The sequence below is a fragment of the Chelonoidis abingdonii genome, chromosome 24 (genome assembly GCF_003597395.2).
Source record: "Chelonoidis abingdonii isolate Lonesome George chromosome 24, CheloAbing_2.0, whole genome shotgun sequence".
NCBI lineage: Eukaryota > Metazoa > Chordata > Testudines > Testudinidae > Chelonoidis > Chelonoidis abingdonii.
The window spans coordinates 14,525,598-14,546,772 of record NC_133792.1 but is presented as its reverse complement, the minus strand read 5'-3'; the positions used below and the strand labels follow the sequence as shown (position 1 = coordinate 14,546,772).

The following is a 21,175-nucleotide window of genomic DNA, read 5'->3' as shown; positions in this document are numbered from 1 at the left end:
TTTTCCTATAACTGTTACAAATCAAAAAGCCTAGCTATGAAAATTGTTGAAAGAGGCAATATTGTTTAGCACTTCGAACATAGCCTGTGGCAGCAAATCTCAGATCCCGGATTGACAGACTCAGGCTTGCGCTGTGGCACTAGAAATAGCTGTGTAGATGTTTGGGCTCATGCTGGATCTTAGTCTAAGCTCCAGCCTAAGCCTAAACATCTATATAGCTATTTTTAGCACTGTAGCACAAGCCCTGCAAACCTGAGTCTGTCAATCTGGACTCTTTGAGATTAGCTGCTGAGGGCTGCCACTCACTGTGTAGACATACCCTGACAGTCTAGATGCCAACTTTGTGATTCTGCCACTGACAGACGCTGTATGCTGGAACATGTTTTAATGTCTGTGCTTAATGTCATCTGTAAAATGGGGGGAAATGATTTTTTAAATGATTTTTGGTCCTGGGGTGAAGTTCTGTGATCATGTGTCTTTGGTATATTGACCTTTCATCTAATAGTTGGTTGATTGTTTGTTAGAACAGCACTAACTGTTATGTGTAAGCACAACAGATGGCAAGCTCCTACACTGTTTAAAAGTATGACCATTCTATATCTTAACAGGTGCTGTTATATACATAAACTTTATAATAAATAGAGATTACAATAGTACATCACCTAGCATTTAGAGTATGTATAAACAGCGTGGAGATTTCAAATATTTAAATAATCTTTTCCTCAGAAGATGACTTAAGAACTATTGTTCTGTCAAATTAAAAACATTACTCCAGCCCTCTTTAACAGTCACAATTGTGCAGCTACAGAACCACCATCTTCTTTTCCTATTTATAGCTGAAGAATAGTTGGTGTGAGTTACATTCCTGCATTTGCTGTAAATCATGTTTGATTGCATGGTAAACAAAATGTATGAATCCAAAGCTTTCCAGTTCATTTTAGTGATGCTCAAGACTACTTTAATCCAGGGATCAACAGTGCATTGATATGTAAGACCACCTGATTTAGCAAGCATGAAAATATTTTATACAAATTGACATGACTGTTCATAATAGGAAGTACAATGAATGGTCTTGCTGAAATCAGTACCAATATTGTATTCATTTTTTAGCATGAGCACCTGGCAATGGGCTATTCTCAAACAGCAGGGCCTCTGACAGACCAAAAGCATTATTTATTACTCTTTTCAAGAGGCTGGGTGTTAAAGGGTTTATATAACAGCCTTGCCCTCCTTCCACCCCTGCTTCTATCTGTTACACCGCACAGAATGAACTAGGAGCCTCACAAAAAAGCTCTAACACAGGGCTCAGCAACCTTTCAGAAGTGGTGTGCTAGTCTTCACTCACTGGCATTTAAGGTTTTGCTTGCCAGTCACACCTTTTAATGTTTTTAGGTCTCTGTAAGTCTATAATATATAACTAAACTAGTGTTGTATGTAAAGTAAATAAGGTTTTAAAAATGTTTAAGAAGCTTCATTTAAAATTAGATTAAAATGCAGAGCCCCCCCTGCCCCGGTAGCCAGGCCGCCGCAGTGTGAGTGCCGCCTTCGGCACCTGAGCCGCAGGTGGCCTGGCCCTGGACTAACAGGGCATTGGGGGGTGTGACGAGCTGGTTCAATGCCCCTCCGGGGGGGCTCTGTGGCCACGTGCCATTGTCCCAAGAGCAGCTGGTGCTTTGCCCGTCAGCAGCGCCAGGCGCGTCCCGCTGATGCCGGTTTGTCTCACGGGGCTACGACGGGGCCCAGCCCGGTGCCGCGTCGGCACAAGCGGGCCCTGCCCGCGCACCCCGAGCCCGCCTCAGCACCCGCTGCGGCGCTATGAACGCAGCTAGCTCCGGACGCTGCGTCATGACGACGAGCTAAGTTATTGCACGCTTGACCGCAAGTCGCGACACGTGATCTGCCGCAGAGCGCTCAAAGGGGGCGGGACCATTTTCGGTCACGTGACAGTTAACGCTTGTTTTCAAAATGGCCGCTGCTCCCTCAGCCCGGGCCAAGGCCTCTGCCCACAACCAATATGGCGGGGCCGGAAGCGGTTAGGCCGGATGCGGAAGTGCCGGTGCCGGGTGGGGGTGGTGGCTGGCAGGGTCGGGGCTGTGGTGGCCTGGCGGAGGGGGTATGAGGCTGCTGCGGGGGCCGCTGGGGGCTGCCCTGGGCCTTGTGTTGCTGCTGACCCCGGTGCAGACGGTGGAGCCCATCAGCCTCGGGCTGGCGCTGGCTGGCGCCGCCTCAGCGCTCACCGGTCTCATCTCCTACCCCCGCCTCTACTGCTACTTCAGGGAGTGCTGCCTCCAGCGGGAGGGGGCCCGGGCGGGAGCAGGTACGGCCGGGCGGGGGCGGCACTTATGGGGTAAGTGCGGGGTTGGGGCGGGCTTGAGAGTTGTCCCTCTAGGGTGGGGTTGAGCTTGGGGGCTATTTAAGCTGGGGAAGGATGGGGGGCCTCTAGGAAGATGCACCCTGAGAGAGGGGAGCAGGGCAGGGTCGCTGGGGAGAGCGATATGGGGCAGCAGGCAGAGGAAGGTGGTGAGGGGCAGGGAGAGGCGACTAGAGGTAGGAGGCCAACGAGGTGCTGTCGCTAGAGGACAGGGCCTGTTGAGCGGGGGGGCTCTAGGGAGAACTGGACTCTGCCTTCTTCTAAAGGGATGTGTGGCTCCTGGAAGGAGGTGGAGTACAAGGGGGACTTGGTGGTATGATTCTCTCCACAGGAACATGGGGTAGTGTTTGGCAGCTGGAACCAGAGCATCACATGCTAGAGTCTGTAGTCTCCACTGGTCATATCTATATATTCAAGAGAAAAATGGTTGCTTTATTCTAGTTAGGGTAGCTCTTTGATCCCCCAGCAGCTGCCCTGGGATGAGTAAAGTTTGGGCACCCCTGGATAATGTTATCAAAGGGTCCTCTCTTCTGAAGCAGCTTAGAAACACTAACACTTATCACCTTCTTTTCTACTTATCTTATTGGTGTCTCCTTCATTCAGCATTGCAGGAGGATTTGGACAAGAAACTATTTGGTCAACACCTCGTGAAGAAGGTGATTGTGAAAGCTGTGAGTGGCTTCTTGAACAATACAAACCCCAAAAAGCCTCTCACCCTTTCCTTGCATGGATGGACTGGTACTGGCAAAAACTTCGTCAGTAAAATAATTGCAGAGAGTATCTACGAAGGAGGCCTAAACAGCAATTATGTACATCAGTTTGTGTCCACTTTGCATTTTCCCCATGCACATATTGTTGGCCAGTACAAGGTAAGAGTGCATTTTGGACCTCATCATAAGTGATTGGGGGCGTTATCTCTTTTGCTAGTTTATAAAGGTTATGGGATCAGCAGTACTAGCAAGTGAAGACTTTTTATCTGAAACAGTAAAATACATGTGTGTGGAGTCTGAAGTGCAAATGTGTAAACCCTAACGTTTAGGGACTAATTTCCCTTAAAAAAAAAAAAAATTATTTATGCATCTTCTCATGTTTCTATCCAGAGGGAAAGGGCACAGGTAGGGCATCAACATGGGACTTGGAGCAGAGAACTGAATCCAAGTATCCCACCACAGGCTTCCTGTGTAACTTTGGCCATGTGACTTTCTTTCCCTGCCTTAGTTTCCCAGTTGAAAAATGGGGCTATTAGTACTTTGTCCCTCACAGAGGTGTTGGGAGCATGAATACGTTAAAGCTTGTGAAATGCTGAGATACCCAGTAACAGGGGCAATGTAAGTACCTTAGGCAGGTAGATATGTGAGGCAGCACAATTTCAAGAAATACCATTGCTTGTGTTCCTGAATTTTAATCCTGATTCTGCCACTGGGTTGTGTGAGAGTCTCTTCTGCTGCCTGCAAATGAGGGTGAAACTTTGCTACCTAGCAGGAGTATTATGCTGATTAATATAATAAAATACTTAAATGAGGTTAACCCCCTTCCTGAACAAAGCTACACTTTTGAAAGGTTTTTAATCCCCTCCAGTTAGATTACTTACTAGTGGTTAAGCATGGGACTAGGAGTTATAATTCTAGGTTCTATTCCTAGCTGTTCCTGTGATTTTATTATATGACCTTGCCTAGGTCACTTAATCTCTCACTGACTCAATTTGTGCAACATTCATTAGTTGGGTAATCTTTTGAGATCTAAAGATGGAATGTGCTATATGACTGCAGAGTATTAGCACCAGAGAAAATAGTTTGCCCCAGTGGGCTTCACTTTGTTGTACAAGCCAGATCACTGCTTTGTATTAATGTTAATTCACTGGCTTGAAGTATAGTCCTTTTCATGGATACCTGGCAGACAGATTCTGGTAACTCACCTGGGTTTTTAAGGTTATTTTAACAACTAGAATGCATTTCTGTTCTCTTTATCATTATTTATGGTTGACCTTTTAACCCATTTTTGATCAAGAAATTCACATAATTACAGGTGTACAATTGAAGTTATAGCTTTTGAATGGAAAATGGTGATCTAAAGTCTACATATTTCCTGTGTCTTTAATGTGACACTGATGCAAATGAAATTTGCATTCTCCTTTATTTTTGTGTAACATAGGACCAGTTGCAGTCATGGATTCGGGGAAATGTGAGCGCCTGTGGCAGGTCAATCTTTATATTTGATGAAATGGATAAAATGCATGCAGGACTCATTGATTCCATCAAACCGTTCTTGGACTATTACGAGCAGCTTGATGGAGTGTCCTATCGGCGAGCCATCTTCATCTTTCTCAGGTAAGGAGCATCTGTGAAATATTTGCAGTACTGTAAACTGAATGCTCTGAAACACATCCATCTGAAATCCTTTTCCTTCCTTCATGCAGCAATGCGGGGGCTGAAAAGATAACAGAGGTGGCATTAGATTTCTGGAAAAGTGGAAAGAAAAGGGAAGACATGGAACTCAAAGACCTGGAAGCTGGAGTGTCTCTGTCTGTCTTCAACAACAAGAATAGTGAGTAATATTGATTATTCCTGTGGCTAAAAATCCTTCTCTTTGAATGAGTGGTTCTGCATCTGTTTCTGGTATTCGCCAACTGCCTCTCTTTTGGAGAACACCTAAGAAACAAATGTTTCAGTTATAATAATTCCAGTGGTAATCATGAGATTGCCATAATATTTCTCTCTTTATATAGTTTGACTTTTCAACAGACTATATGCAATTTAAGTGGGATTATTTTATGCATCTTTTTTGCTGCCTGTGGCACTGAGCTACTATCTCTGATGAGGAAGGTTGCCATTCCCCTTCCCAAGACTGTAGATAGATTTCTTTGGCTCATAATTGGAGGCTGCACGATAAATGCCACACCCCAATCTTTCCTTGCCCTTCAGAATTGAGGGTGGATGGATTGCCAGCCTGAGTTACTGTTTCCCTAAATTATAATGGCATAGTTGTATAGTTACAAAGTTATTTTTAACAATAGCTTAGAAATAAACCTTCTAACAATGGACCCAGACTATTGCAGCTCTCCAACAGAGCAGTCCACAGGATGACAAGCTGAGAAATGCACTCAGTGACAGGTGTGTCAAATGATGGGTTCTGCATCTGTTGGTTGATGTTGTTTTGAGCAGCCTTAGGGGGGGGAGAGAGAGGAACTGCTTTTACCATGGTGAAAGTGCACACAGGTTTATTTACCAAGAGAGAGAAACAAAAGTGGCAGGGCTAGAGTTGATGTGAACTGGTGTGGCAGCAGCAGTTGCAGCTTAGTGTGAACTACAGTTTTCAGGCAGGGAGGTACCATGGTACAGTCATGAAGTATTCAGACTGATGCTGTCGGGTTGCTGATTTGAGGTGGAGAGGAATGGTCCAGTGTGAAGGACATGGGACTGCTCTGTAATTTATTAATATTGTAGGTGACCTGGCTCTTGAAGTTCACTGTGTACAACACAGTACGGATAAATAGATGGTTTAAGAAAAAACTAAAATCAGACCTTTTTTGTTCAAATTATACCTCTACCCTGATATAACGCAACCCGATATAACACACATTCGGATATAACACGGTAAAGTAGTTCTCTGGGGGGGAGGCGGGGGTGTGTGCTGCACACTCCAATGGATCAAAGCAAGTTCGATATAACACAGTTTCACCTATAACATGGTAAGATTTTTTGGTTCCTGAGGGCAGCGTTATATTGTGGTAGAGGTGTATTTACAATTTTTTTTTAAATCTATTTAAAATGTCTGGTTATGACAGCCTATGTTAAGGCCTAAACTTACTAATTCTATTAAAATTTAAATGGTTGCTGCCAAATTTTAAAGAAAAACAAACCACTGTACTGGTGGATGTCACTGGCCAAACCAGTGTTTGTTGAAGTGCTAAACCAGCTCTTGACAGCAGTAGCCTCTTCAGCAGATGCAGAGTTGTGGTTTTTTTTACTTTACCCAGTTAGGTCAGTTCGATGACTATTTCATTCAACAATAAGAAATCAGTGGGAGTTGACAAAACAAGAAAACTTTGTTTTCCTCTTCCAATCTGTGTCAGAAGATGACATGTACTTATTTCTAAAATCCTAAAGGAGATGGTGATGTGAAACAAAGTTAAGTTCACTAACCACGAATAGTATTTTCTTTGTTAAAGAAATCAGTTTTAAATGCAAAACGTTTTGGTAAACTTTTTGACACAAATCAAAACTAATTTTAGTAAATAAGTGTATCATTCACCATTTCTGGCATAATAAATACAAAAATTAAAAATCTGAATAAATATAAATGAAGCTATATAATTGCTTACCTGTGTATAGGTTACAGCACATCCTCTTAGCTTCCCCCACCCCCAACAAAAGCACCAAGTTGAATGTAAAGGCTCTATTCAGTTGGAAACCAGCCTGTTTTAATGGTTACCAACCAATAAGAATCAGCCTTTCTTTAGGAAAGTAACTAAAGTACAAATGCAAAATTCCATTAAAACGGATGATTTAATCAAGTTTTCCTGCTTGCTGATTTACATCGTGATTTAAATTACATCGTGATTTAATTACATCGTGATTAAAATTGAGTAGTTTTAAATCACTTTGATTTAATTCTACCCACTCTGCTGCATTGGGTAAATATTTGGATATCTACTCTGTGCATGTTAGTTTAGTTTAACAGCAGCCGATTGGGAAATAAAAACATGCCCTCGTAAACACTTGAAGGGGGCTAAGAGAAAATACTTGAGATATTAACTGTGAAGAACCTACTTCCTTGGCTCTAGCCAAATTTCAGAGCTTGTTTTGCCCAGCCTGGGAATCAAAATGACAATTTAAAAGACTCTGTGGTGAGAGGTCAGGTAGTTTTTTGTGGGGAATAAACTGAAACACTCAGACCCTGCTGGAGGGTCTGAAGCAGGAAGGCCTTCCTAGGCTTCCAAGACAGGGAGACGGTAAGCCATAGGTAAGATAAACATGTGCACAGTCCTTTTTGTTTTAAAATCCTCTTTGTTATGCTTTATTTCTACTGCTAAGATTAAACAATACTTTGGTTTGAAAAGGGTGTCTGGTCAGTGTATTTACTGCTGGTCATGGGCTCCTGAAGGGAAGAACGGCAGGTACCCGAACCCAGATGGACATGTTAGGGAAAGCATGGTTCATCCACCAGATACTGTAGCCAGGACCCAGTCTAAAACTGGGAGAATTGTAGGATTCTGTCCCAGGACAGGTAAATATTTAGAGCCTAACACCTGAGGGGCTGTACTCAGAGACTGGAGAGAGGGCAGAGGTGCTGCTAGCCTTGAAACCTTGACATGCAGCAACAGCTCCAATATGTGATATTGCTGTATCCATCCTGCTTGGCTTAAAGGGAAGCCACTCTCATACCTTGGCAATGTGTGACCTTATAAAAGTAGAAGTGATTGTGGTAAGAATAAAAACAGAGTAAACTACTTTAGGGTGGGTAGCAGAGAGTTGTGATAAATATATCCCCCTCCCTACTAGCTGTCAACCTCCACAAAAGGTGCAGTAACCACCAGTGTTTTTTGCAGGTGGCTTTTGGCACAGCAGCCTGATCGACAGAAACCTCATTGATTATTTTGTCCCCTTTCTGCCTCTGGAGTACAAACACGTGAAAATGTGTGTCAGGGTTGAACTTGAATCACGTGGCTACGTGGTGGATGAAGAAATCATAACCAAAGTAGCTGATGAGTTGACCTACTTCCCCAAGGAGGAGAAAATCTACTCTGATAAAGGATGCAAAACTGTGTTCACCAAGCTGGATTTTTACTATGACTTATAATGTTTTACGATGCTGTGATCTGCAAAGGAAAAAATGAACCTAATCACAAAGTGGAGAATCCGAAACATTTCATTTGTCAAGCACTTCTTAAAAAAAAAATTTGTAATTTAATTGCCTAATGTAAATAAGTGGCAATACACTTGTCGTTTTATTCTGGGGGAGCCTTGTAATAGTCATATCTTCAAAAGACATCAGTCCTATGCCAATAAGTTGGGAAAGAACTGTGCATGGAACAGTCACTCCTTCCAGAGCATTGTTTTAACAGTGCCTATGATTTAGCTCATATCATGGATGGATTGATTGCTACAACTGTTCAATGGAACACAGCTATGTACATTAGACCTGCAGTTTTAATTAGGTTTTAATTTGTAGAAATGGTTTCCAGATGGTGCAGATATAAAGGCCTTGATTAAAATATTCTGTAAGACCATTCCTAGGAGTTGTGGGTGGGGTATTTCCCAGACTGTCTTTGAAAGGTGGATATGCAGTTTTGTTTTCTTGAAAATAACCAGCCTTGGTGTTTCCAGCTGTATTGGAACCAAAATATGGGAGTGAGGTATGTTTTTACCAAGCATGATGTAGTACCATTCTTATAAAAACAGGTGTGTAAACTGTCCCTTCTTCTGCCAAACTGCATTAGGGGAAGGTCAGTATGTGAAACAAGGCTGAGTAAGAAGAGGAACTGCAGCAAAGTCATTGACTATGTCCCTGTAATGGAGTTAGTTCCTTCTTTGACTGTTTGTGTCACTGCTACACTTCACAGCAGTCTTTCCTTTTCCTCCTTTGCAGTACTGAAGAAAAGGGCTGTTTCATAGAATCAGAGTAATTGGAAGGCAGAATCTGTTATCCTATTTAGTCCATGTGGCTGCTGTAAGGCTTTCTTTACTTTTAAACTTTTCTAAATGCAGAAAGCAGCAGTCTGGATAATGTTTCACCCTTTTCACGCTCGTGTGATTTGGTTTTGATCCCAGCCTTACAAGGCAGTGCCATGTGGAAAAGGATAAAGATAGCTTCAACACTACCCAGGAAAATATTTAATTACAGTAATGCCAAAGTTACTGCAGCCCATCTGCCAGTTTTATTTATAAATGCCAACACTGATAACTTTTCACTCCAGTTTCTAGCTCACAATTGCAAAATAAGATTTTTTAATTCCCTTAATAAAAGTTCTCACCAATAAAATTTGTATATGATACCTCTATTTGCATATATTGAAGGGACTGCCTCATGGTTACCTTTGTATGTAATTTATCATCTTACCACACTTATTCTGCCATCTGGTTAGTGGCATTGTGCTGTGCTTGAATACAAACTTTCATGTTCGCTTTTTGCGGCTAGGATACAAAGGGACTAGGTAGTAGAGAGCAGCCTGGTTCTTAAGTAATTGCTAAAAAAGATTAGCTAAGTTATTATGGTTTGCAATGTGAAGCAAGCAATTAGGGCAGACTGCTTGGGATTGTCCATGAACTTTCTAATGCTATGGTACTGCAAACCAGGCTCCTGGCTCCTAGTAAGAGGAACAGTCTTCCATATGCTGTAGTCTCAACAGTATTCTAAAGGTGTTTAAAACATGGACTTGATCTGTCCAGCTGATAGAGTAGATTAAAACCCCACTTCCTCTGTCTGCCCACTTCTTATTGATATTGCTAATGTGGGTGACTAGTTACAGTAAGTGATGACGGCCTTAGCTATGTCTACATCGTGCCACAGGGCAGACCAGGGTGCTGCACCTAGTTTGCATTAATGTAGTCCTGTTTGAAGAGGACTATGTTTATGCAAAGTAGATATTTTAGTTCATTCCAGCAGTGTCCACATGGGACAGTTAGAGTGCAGCACTTGGTGTGTACTACTTTTCGAACCTCTGTAGAGAAATGGAGCAGCAGGATTCAAGCCTTTCCTGTTTGTTCTTGTTACATTTGGATAATGTAATTTAACTTAAATCTGTTAGCTCATCCTCACAGGTTCCCTTTAACCTGCTGATTTCATAAACCCACCAGGAGCCTGAGTTTTTGAAACTCACAGGGCAGACCAGCTGGAATAAGGGTGTAGCACTCCAAACAGTCACTATTTGCTGGCTTTTCCAAAATACATAAATTATGAGGATTACATTCTACAAGCTTAAGTGCTATGATGCAATTAGCAGAGAGGGGAAGTAAGAAACTTCCATTGCTGTCCCTGGTGGTTTCTATTCAAGAAATCCTGCTTTTGTTTATATCACAATATCCTGAACCGCTCACTTTGAATAGCGAAGAACATTATGCAACTCTGTCAAGTAATACTTTGCACTTTCATCCATTAGTGAACTCAAAGCACTTAATGCTGTTAGATTTCTACCCCTCTGAGAGCACTGTGGGGAAGAGAGGAATGAGCATTTGCCCTGTCTTGCATAGAACACTAATGATAGGATGTTTAGACTGGGCTGCTGGCATTTTAACCACCCTGCTGTCTAGATGACAGGGTGTTTAAATTCCAGCAGGCACTACCACAATACTTACACTGTAGCAGTGGGGAAAATTGCTTGTTGGGACACAGATTAATTGAGCTGGTCACGTCAGAGTTAGGACCAAGATCCTGCTTGAATACATCCTACGCTGCAGAAGATGTGTGACAAGTTACATTTCTACAATTGCATCATAGAAAAAACTGGCAGGAATACTGAAGACTTTCTGTGAGAAGAGCAAACTTCCAGCCACTCTTGCTGGAAACAGGTAAACATGTAACCCTTTCAGCTAAATCCCCACCTCAGGTCTATCACCTGAAAAGAGCATTACTTCTCTGTCCAGGAAGGCCTTCCACCTCTATACTCCTGAATGGCACTTTTACAAATTGCATTGATGTGGTTCAACTGGAGCACTCTGCTGTATTAACTGCTGAATTCAACAAAAAGCTACAGGGAGGTCTAGCCTATCCTTACAAGGATCCCTTATTTACCCTGGGAAGGAGCAGGTAAGTCAGCTGTTACTTAAAGATGGCCTGACTTCATCTGAACAAACCTGAGCAGAAGAAACCTGAGATACCACAGCATGACTGCCTCGGTGTTGAGCAGTAGAATGGTAGTGTCTACCAGCTGGCAGTTATTAAATAAGTCAAAAGGCAGCTGAAGGATGAAAGACATTTATTGCAGCTATGACATTTAGAGTTTTAAAAACTGCATCAGTACTTTACATTCAGAACATCAGCGCTGGAAGAGCTACCAGATGTTTGTGGGTGCAGTGTTTAGAACCTTTTTGAGGAAGAGTAGTAAAACATCAAAGCAACAGTCCAATGTATCAAGGTTAAGAGCTAGTGTTTACTTCAAGTGATTGCATCAGAGTAAACAGTTTGTCACAGTTATGACAAAACCGCATGCAGGGTTATAAAAAAAAAGTGTAACTAACTCCAATTTCAGAGGTTAACCTGACCCTTTAAAGCTTTCCTGGTGGTAGTTTGAACAAAAACAGGCTTGATCTGAGACATTAATATAAAGCAGTTTTGCACACTGTCTTAAAACAAGTGTCAATAGGAGGGAGTTAATTCAGCAACTACATAATAAAATCAACTTCCTCCCATAAATCTTAGCTGCACTGGTATCATGCTGCACATACTATGTAGTTTAGTTAAGCTTTCTCTCCTCCATGTATGTAAAGGCACTTCCATCTCACATCTGGGGCAGAGTAGGCGGGAGAAAGAGTTAGAAAGTTGAGTCTTTGGTGAGTAAGCTGCAATATGAAAATTCCACCCTTACTTGCTGGGTGAAGGTTGATCCTCTCCCAGCTTCCTAACCCTTCAGGTTCCCATTTCACCTTGCTGCTGGGAACACGATGTTTCACACTGACCATCCCAGACACCGGTTCTCGTTAATTTTACATTATTAAAAACTATTAAAAATAAGGCTGGGAGGGGGGAATGTTGTTCTTTGACCATATTTCCCACCCCCCCCTTTCCCGGCCTGGTTCTGTAGGAAAAGATGGTGTACTTCCACTTCAATCTAGTATAAAATAGTATAAAAATAGACTATACAAAATCATTTCTACTCCCACGTAACATTCAAGCAAGGGGTGCGTCTGGGGAGGGGAAGGGGGGATGTTACTGGATTATGTGGCTGTGGCTTGGAGGGAATGTAACACCTTGTGGATTTCATGCCTATCACTGTGCACAGATACTGACCTGACAAGTTGTAACAGTCAAACCCTCATGAATATTTCCCCCTGAAAGAGAAGACACTCGCCTGAGGTTCTGTAGCAGTCAAACCCCTGGTGAACGGTTCCCCCGCACTGAAAGCGACAGAAATACCCATTGGCAGCCAAGCCCACAGCCACTTGGACTCTTTGATTCAAATTTCGTATGAGGAGGGGAAGGAATACAGAGTCTTTTGGATAAAGACTGTGGAGGGAAGCAACTAATTTCTCCCCAACCCAAGATTTCTCTGAGTTCACCTTAACGTTCCACATCACCAGAGCAGGAGGCATGAAGAAGCTTAGAGTCAGAAATGAACCAAGGTCCTGCCCTTCCACCCCTGGACAACTGACCACCTGAGCACAACACTACCACCTCTTTCCAGAGCACAAGGAGTCCTTCCAGCACAGAGGCATTTGGACTAGCAAAGCATCAAGGCCTCAACCCTTGCTGCCATTATTATGGACTCTAGACGCGCCAGCTGAAGTCAAGGCCAAAGCGCCCACTGATTTCCATATACTAGGAAGGGACTGTGGCCAAAAGGAAGGATTCCTTCATTTTACTCCAGTTGTCTAGAAGAGAGGGTTGGAGGGAGAGGATGGAATTTTTAACAATATCAGCTGTTAAAACACAATGTAGTGAAAGCTGGATCCAGTGATGAATGCTATGCTCAAAGATTTCTAGAGACTATCCCAGATTAAAAAGGCAACACTTGGGTACTGCCCATTTAAGGAAGAGCACTGGGGTTTAAAAAAAATAAAAGAAAAATCACTCATTCCTAGGATCCCTGACATGTCCCAAAATATTAAAAGTGCAAAGAGACAAGACTTCAAAATGCCATTAAAAGTGCTTCAGCGACGAAAGGGGATCGCATTCCTTGTTCCACCTCAGTTCCGTATTGCTCATAACCTCTCCCAATAATACAACAGCTTCTGCTCCACGAGCTTGCAGCCTTTATCGGAGTAGATTTTCTCATCTTTTGGGAAGAATGTCATTTCCTTGGCCACCTCATCGACGATCGCCTCGTTGATTTTCTTGCCACCAGCCTCGATTTCTGCCTTGATGCACATCTTAAGATGCTTGTACTCCAGGGGCAGGAAGGGGACAAAGTAATCAATGAGGTTTTTGTCGATCAGGCTGCTGTGCCACAAGCCACCTAGAAAACATCAGACAGGAAGTTGCTTAAATGGTCAGGGAGAACAAATGTAACATCTTAATGATAATTCTGTACTCTATTGTCAATAAATGCTTGGTCCTTGTTTTCTAGGTAGGTGATTTTACTAAATGACAGATGAACAGCCCCCAACACTTCCAAACATGAAAGGCCTGTGCACTGCACCTCGGTCTTACATCACTAGGGACGTTATCTAAGATTTAGACTTTGATTAATATTTGTTACTTATAAATGGCACTAGCTTGCACCAAGCGTAAAGCAGGAATCTTCTATACACCCTTCTGTCAGTGGACTTCATTCCTGATCTGCAGCGCCCTCTGCTGGTCCAGTTGCAGCTCATCCCCTGTGCAGACGTCTTTGCTTTTACTAAGCTATCTGTGGGGCCCTACCAAATTCACAGCCACGAAAAACACATCACAGACTGTGAAATCTGGTCTCCCACCATGAAATCTGGTCTTTTGTGTGCTTTTACCCTGTACCGGAGTTCTCAGACTTCATTGTACCGCAACCCCCTTCGGAGAACAAAAATTACTGCATGACCCCAGGAGGCGGGACTGAAGCCTGAGCCCATATGAGCCCCACCCCCTGAAGGGGGAAGGGGGCAAAGTCAAGCCTGAGGGCCTCAGTCCCAGGCAAGGGGCCTGTAATCTGAGCCCCAATGCCTAGGTGGAGGGGCTCAGGCTTTGGCCCCAGGAAGTCTAAGCCAAGCCTGGCAACCCCACTAAAACAGGGCTGTGACCCACTTTGGGGTCCCAACCCACAGTCTGAGAACTGCTGCCCTATACTATACACATTTCACAAGGAAGACCAGTGTTTCTCAAATTAGGGGCCCTGACCCAAAAGGGAGTTGCAGGGGGTCGCAAGGTTATTTTAGGGGGGTTGTGGTATTGCCACCCTTACTTCTGTGCTGCCTTCAGATCTGGGCAGCCAGAGAGTGGCGGCTGTTGGCCGGGCACCCAGCGCTGAAGGCAGCGCCCCACCAGAAGCAGCACAGAAGCAAGGATGGCAATATCATATCATTACACCCTTACTTCTGCGCTGCTGCCTTCAGAGCTGGGCGGCCCGAGAGTGACGGCTGCTGACAGAGGGCCCAGCTCTGCAGGCAGCTGCACAGAAGTAAGGATGACAATACCATACCATGTCACCCTTCCTTCTGCGCTGCTGCTGGCGCTGGCTCTGTCTCCAGAGCTGGGCTCCCAGCCAGCAACCACCGCTCTCCAGCAGCTCAACTCTGAAGGCAGCACCATTGCGAGCAGCAGCAACAGAAGGGTAGCAGTACCACAAATCCTCCCCCCTACCCCGATAACCTTACAACCTCCCCTGCACAACTCCTTTTTGAGTCAGGAGCCCCTAAACTACAACACTAACATTTCAGATTTAAATAGCTGAAATAATGAAATTTATGATTTTTAAAATCCCATGAACATGAAATTGACCAAAATGAACCATGAATTTGGTAGGGCCCTAGCTATCAGGTAGGCAGCTGTCTTCTAAGAACTAGGCTGGGATCATCTAACATCATTTTCGCTGGGACTTAAGTTAGGTTATAAACTCAAGTCAATCCGCAGAGGTTAGCGCATTAGAGTCTCCCAGCCCCAGAAACATTGGGCATAATTTGTCTCTGAAACAAACATTCCATTGGGTGAGGACCCAATCCTGAGAGCTGCAGGATGCCTCCTGAAATGTGCCAAGCACTCAGTGAAATCAATGATTTGTTGTGCTCAGTGCCTAGTGGTGTCTGGGCCTAAGTGAGTGGGTGTGTGTGCACAACAATCTTACATGAGTTAAAGAGACAAGCTGGAGCAGCACACATCCAGCGAGGATTTTCTGTGTTTATGAAGTAAAAGAACCTCCAACTCATTGGGAAAGTAACTCACTATTCTTATTATTGAAGACTGCTACAGATAACACAGGCTCCAGGTCTTTCAGCTGAATCTGCTTCCTGTCTTTTCCACTCCTCCAGAAGTCCAGAGCCACTTTATTAATTAAATCCCCACCTGCATTACTGTTCATAAGAGAAAGAGTTTAGTACAGGCCCAAGATAAGAAGAGTCCAGCAGCTGTTCTCTAGCAGGATTACATTTAACACTTGTCTGTTCTAATGTCTGTCTGCACAAAAAGCATGTCACCAGAATAAAAACCCTTAAACCAACGTCTAAGTCACTCAGGACTAAATTCCACCTTGTCTCTACAGCGTTGTTTCTGAGCCACAATACCTCTTGCTCAGAAGAAATGGTCACGTAGCTCCCTCTCAAAAGAAATCATCAGCTCGGCACATGCGGTGGGCCCTCTGAGTGATGCACCACCCCGTAGTGAAGTATGATACCAGTGCAATGCTCCCAGTGCATGGAATGAGGGACAGATTCAGGATCTGATCTCCAATCTGCTGTATAGCAGCATGCTATTACCAGATGAGCCTACCAGATCAGCCCACTTTAAAGGTGTTATGTCCTTTGCTGGATGGAGGCAGAATTGCTCAACTGTATCATAGTCCCTGCAATGCAGACAGCTAATAGAGCTTTTTCTTTAGCTCAGATAGCACACGCCTTTTCACAGAAGAATCTGGCTTCTATCCCTGCTGATGCTTGGAAGCTCTGAGTGGCCAAGACACAAACCACAGTGACAGCAAAGGCCCGGGTGAGCCTGGATTTGCCACAGTAGACAGACCACAAACCTGAGAAAGATGAAGATGGCTCTCCGGTAGGACACCCCATCAATCTGCTCATAATAGTCTAAGAATGGCTTGATGGCATCAATGAGGCCAGGGTGCAATTTATCCATTTCATCAAATATGAACACGGACCTGGCACAGGCGCTCACGTTACCCCGAATCCACGTTTGCAATTGATCCTGGAACAAACAAGAAATGCAGATTAAAAAAACTAGGTCCCACTGGTAGAGTGCGCAAAACACACCTGGGAGGGGGTGTGAGTAATAATCCTTTAAATGCTCTGATTATATCCAGCTTCCTGAAGGTAGGAATATGCCCACTACCTTCACATGCTGCTAGAATGTGAATCCTGTTCCAGTTATTTGATGAGAGTCACCATAAAGCACATTATTTCCATCCTCAGTTGAACAGTCAAAGCATGAAGAGCAGGGCTCAAATAGAAGAGACCGTACGGGGAAAGGAAGAAATTTCTTCTGCTGTACGACTTCTACCATCTACTTGAATAATAATAATAATAATGAACAATCACCACCACCAAACATAGATTCCTGAAATGTTCCGTTGTAAACATGTAGAGATGCTTTGGGTATGTAACCTTCAGTCTGTGACTATCCTTTTCATGAAAATTGCAGGGAATAAACAAGGTGATTCGCATCAGTCACTTATAAGCCTCTGAAATTACTGCTCCTTACCGTCACCTCATCTGGCTAGAGCGGAGGACACTTCACAACAGTGAACGCTGTAAAAAGAAACCTGAAGGGTAGCCCCAGGGGAAGGAAGGAGAGGAATTAACTTTAATCCTTTGAGGAACACTCAAAAGCAGGAGTAAAGAGATTTCACTCTTTCACTTTCCATTTCTTAGCATTTAACTCAGTGCTGTTGTGTTCCAGTTTCTAACACTGCAGGGGGATATTTAGATTCAGTGAATGTTTGAAAATACACAGAAACAGCTGGATACAAGATTGTTATTTGAGACACCAATGGATTTGTATACCAAGAACAATCCAATTTCACGATATAGAATTTTAATGATTAATATTTACTGATATCACCAAAGGGAAGTTAAAATTTGCTCTCTTACCTTATACAGTGTAATCTGATGTTCATGTGGGAAGTGTAGCGTGGCTATAAAGAGATGAACGAATTTGCTTTTCTGTCCCGCTTTGTGAATGCTCTTTGCGATGAACTGGCTAACAAAGTTTTTACCCGTGCCTCCCCAGCCGTGGAGGGAGAGAGTGAGTGGCTTTTTGGGATTTGGGTTGTTTCTGAATCCCGTCACTGCTTTCAGGATCACGTCTTTGGCAAGGTGCTGTCCAAAGAGTTTATTATCCAGATCCTCCTTCAGTGCTGAAGAATCCAAGGAGAAAAAGTAAGAAGGTCATTTTAGAAGAACAAAGGTTTCCAAAAATGGCTTGCAAATTGAATGGTATCATGAATCCCATTTCTCTCTCTGCGTGATCTTTATCCCACACTGGGAAACATTAGAGGAGCCTCAGTAACTGCGCTAGGGAAACAGAGCCCGATATTGAGTTGCACTTACACCAAGGATCTCAAAGTGTTTTAAGAACACTAATGAATGTAGCAAAGAGTCTGTGGCACCTTCTAGACTAACAGATGTATTGGAGCATGAGCTTTCGTGGGTGAATACCCACTTCGTTGGATGCAAGATGTATTCACCCACGAAAGCTCATGCTCCAATACGTCTGTTAGTCTAGAAGGTGCCACAGGACTCTGCTTCTTTTACAGATCCAGACTAACACGGCTCCCCCTCTGATCCTTGACGCTAATGAATGTGGCTCCCAGAATGTCCAGCTGAGGTACCTGAAGTATCACAGATGGGGAAACTTCAGGCAGAGAAGGCGAGTGCTTTTCTCAAGCTCACATTGCCAATCAGTAGCAGGGCTGGGAGTAGCACCCCAGGGTGCCAACCCCAGCTCTCTGCTCATTCCACTAACCCATGCCATGCTCCTTCCCTTTGAAACCCGGGGTCTGTCCCAAGCAGCTCTCTCCCTTCTCCCATGGCCCCTCCACCGGGCCAGCCTGGAGCTGCTGGTCCCCCAAGGCTTGGTCCCGCTCTCCCCGTTACACTGGGTGGCCCCTCGTGCCCCTGCGCCCCAGTTCCAGCCTGGAGCCAGTGCCCTCGGCAGCCCCAGCCCAGTCCGCCCGGGTTCGATCGCGGTTCCGTTGGGCCGGCCGCGCCCCGCCCCAGCCGGCCGGGTACCGGTGGTATTGGGCCGGTCCGCCTCCCCGGGGCAGCACTCCACGAAGCCGCAGTAGAAGCTGGGGTAGGAGAGGTAGCCGGTGAGCACCGAGGCCGCCCCGATGACGATGCTCAGGCTGATGGGCTCCAGCGCGGCCGAGCCCGACACCAGGAGCCAGAGCAGCCCCGGCAGCAGCTGCATGGCGGCTTCGGCTGACCGGCCCAGTCCGCGAGGGAGGCAGCGGCTTGCCGCCAGGGCCCGGTAGAAACCACAACTCCCGACGGCCCCTGCGCTGCACGCAGGCTTCTGCCACGCGCAGCGCTCTGCCGCCATCTTTGTGAGGGCGGGAGTTAGATTCCTATTGCTTGAAAAGTGTGGGAGGGAGCGTTCGGACGACAGCTACTTCCGCCCCGCAAGCACTGGCGTCCTCCGGCCATCTTTGTGAGGGGCGGATGCAGGGGGCTGCTTGAGAGGGAGGGACAGGGACACATGTTCTGCCCAGCTCAAGCCTAGGCGAGGCGTGTGCTGGCTTCGGGCTCCTTTTAGGGGCCTGGTTTCCCCTGGATGTTTCTGTGTGTGTGTGTGTGTGTGTGTTTTACAGCCTGTTTTCTGGCTCTGGGGGTGCTGGTGTTACAATCTGTTGTGACACAGCATCACCTTGGGGAGCAAGAGACCAGCTGAAAAGCTCATAGGCGAGAATGTTTTCTTCTCATGATACAATGTGATGATGTCAGAGTAAAATGTCATCATCACAATCCCATTCTCCCACAAAGGTTCCCATGGTGGCAGACTCGCACCCTTTCTCTGATCCCACAGGCCTCCTCCTGCATTGTGTCTATCACAGCCCAGAAGATACCTTCCTTTGCATGTAAAGTGTCAGTGCTGATACCTTTCCCCATCATGCATTGGAATAGTTTGAACCTGTCTGAACAGTGCTTGTCCTTATTTGTTTACCATTACAGTTTGAAAGCTACACGTCTGCAGCAGCAGCAGAGTGCCCTGTGCCAGCCCCCACAGATGGGAGAGGTAAATCATTGCAGACTATTACAAAAGAGAGTAAACAGTGAGCCAAACGGGGTAAATACACAAGGGACTGCCAAAACAGCGCTAAATCCTACAACCACCAAGAGAAAAGAGCCTGAAGGAAAATGTCATTTTAAAATTCCAGCCGTTGCATGTATAGTTGTTTGAGGATGAGGGTGACATCATTGTGTTCCTTTGTTCATTTAAGAAAGCAAGTAGCTACTGGTGAAGTGACAGTTTGGAAGACAATAGAAAAGAGAGTTATAATAGACAAGATGAGTGAAGATGGAAGCATGGATGAGGATTTCAGCAGAAGTGACGTTGAGTCACTATTGTGCACGGATCACTAGCCCCAGTCACCTTTGGTGTATGTTTAAGATTTCTGGGGCTCATTCTGATCTCTTTTAGCTAGATCCAAGTCCCACTGAAATCGGCTAAAAGACTCCCTATGGTTTAATTGGAAATTCACACTGGTGTAAGTCAGAAGTAACTCCATTTAAATCAATGAAGTGTGAAAGGGTGAGAGATTAGAATCAGGCTTTCCATTTCCTCCCCTTTACTAAGTAAGTTTCATTTGGTATTTTTTGCTTCGTCTGTTTTATTTCTGCAAGTTTTAATGGGTGTGAAACTGTCCAAATGAAATGGCTTCTGCATTTTTCAGCTGTACATTTCCTTTTGGCAGACAAGTCTTTAAGTAACCTCGGTGTTTGCTTTTTTGTCCTGCCTTCTTTTCAGTTCCATCAAATTCATATTTCTTGTGCTAAAAATACTTTATTTGTTGGTGGTTTGTCAGGGAGGAGTTAGAGTGAAATGATCAAGTGTTAATCCAGGGCAAAAATGTAGATGGTGTAAAAAGTAGTTTTTCAAAACCTGACACTGACAGAAACCTTTCATGATATGTTTGACTCACTATAAAGAAGGGTTTATTGTTTGGGTTCAAACATTTCCCTAGAGTGTTTGCAACCAAAACATTGCAAGGAGATGTTAGAAAGTGAAACTGACTTGCACCAAAAGCATAATTCACTAATATATCTTCATAATACACTTCTACCTCGATATAACGCTGTCCTCGGGAGCCAAAAAATCTTACCGCATTGTAGATGAAACCGCATTATATCGAACTTGCTTTGATCCACCAGAGTGCACAGCCCCGCCTCCCCGGAGCATTGCTTTACCGTGTTATATCCGAATTTGTGTTATATTGGTGTAGAGGTGTGCCATCTGAGTGAATTGCAGGAAGGAAACACTGTGTAATTGGTGCGAGTACATTTAAAGATCTAAGCTGATGGGTGTTTCAGCAGATATCAATAAACTCATCATCTTCCCCTCCGTTATCCTGCCCCAAGAATTTCCCTGACAGGATCCTTAAAAATATTTTAATAAAATGTTAGGGAAGATTTTAAAAAGCTTAGAAGTGTGGGGGGGCTTATTTGGGTTCCAAGCTTTTTAGAGCATCATTCTAAACTATAGCACCTCTGGCCTATTCTCTAGCAAACCTCTGTCCATAACCAGAGTTTTCTAGATTTGCTGTTAAAATCGAAAGCTTCACACCTTCATCATTAATACAGACTGGTGAGGAATTAAGTGGGCAAGCAAACCTGAGTCAGTAGTTCTGTATATTGAGTCCCTTTTCTTCTGTTGCTTTTGTTTTTCCTTTGTTCATATTTCTGGAAAAACAAGGCTGGCATATCTGCCCTGTACTGCCACCTTCTAGTCTAAGTAGGGGAGGTTTGTCAAGATTCCAGAGAGATAATTAAGAATAAATACCATATTAATGTTGTT

General features: G+C 44.3%; 2 protein-coding genes across 2 annotated transcripts; one reads left to right on the top strand and one right to left on the bottom strand.

Annotated features, from left to right (window-relative positions):
* Positions 1-1,965: 1,965 nt before the first annotated feature.
* Positions 1,966-9,360, top strand: LOC116835223 (torsin-1A-like). Its single transcript, XM_032797900.2, is given in 5 exon segments — positions 1,966-2,317; positions 2,975-3,240; positions 4,523-4,698; positions 4,788-4,915; positions 7,920-9,360. Coding segments are annotated over 5 exon segments (1,173 nt in total). The 3' UTR covers positions 8,171-9,360.
* A 1,908-nt stretch (positions 9,361-11,268) lies between these two features.
* TOR1B (torsin family 1 member B) lies at positions 11,269-18,731 on the bottom strand. The gene is made up of 5 exons (XM_032797904.2): positions 18,391-18,731; positions 17,251-17,516; positions 16,173-16,348; positions 15,377-15,504; positions 11,269-13,481 (listed from the first exon to the last, which is right to left on the bottom strand). Exons 1-5 carry the CDS (start codon positions 18,701-18,703, stop codon positions 13,228-13,230), a joined length of 1,137 nt encoding a protein of 378 aa, XP_032653795.2. The 5' UTR covers positions 18,704-18,731; the 3' UTR covers positions 11,269-13,227.
* Between the last annotated feature and the right edge of the window lie 2,444 nt (positions 18,732-21,175).

Excerpts from the sequence above, each read along its gene's own strand:
- TOR1B (XM_032797904.2), bottom strand. The coding sequence starts at position 18,703 with ATGGCGGCAGAGCGCTGCGCGTGGCAGAAGCCTGCGTGCAGCGCAGGG. Across the intron at positions 17,517-18,390 it reads GGACCGGCCCAATACCACCG|CACTGAAGGAGGATCTGGAT; the intron begins GTACCCGGCCGG and ends TGGATTCTTCAG. Across the intron at positions 15,505-16,172 it reads GCCATCTTCATCTTTCTCAG|TAATGCAGGTGGGGATTTAA; the intron begins GTTTGTGGTCTG and ends TCTTATGAACAG.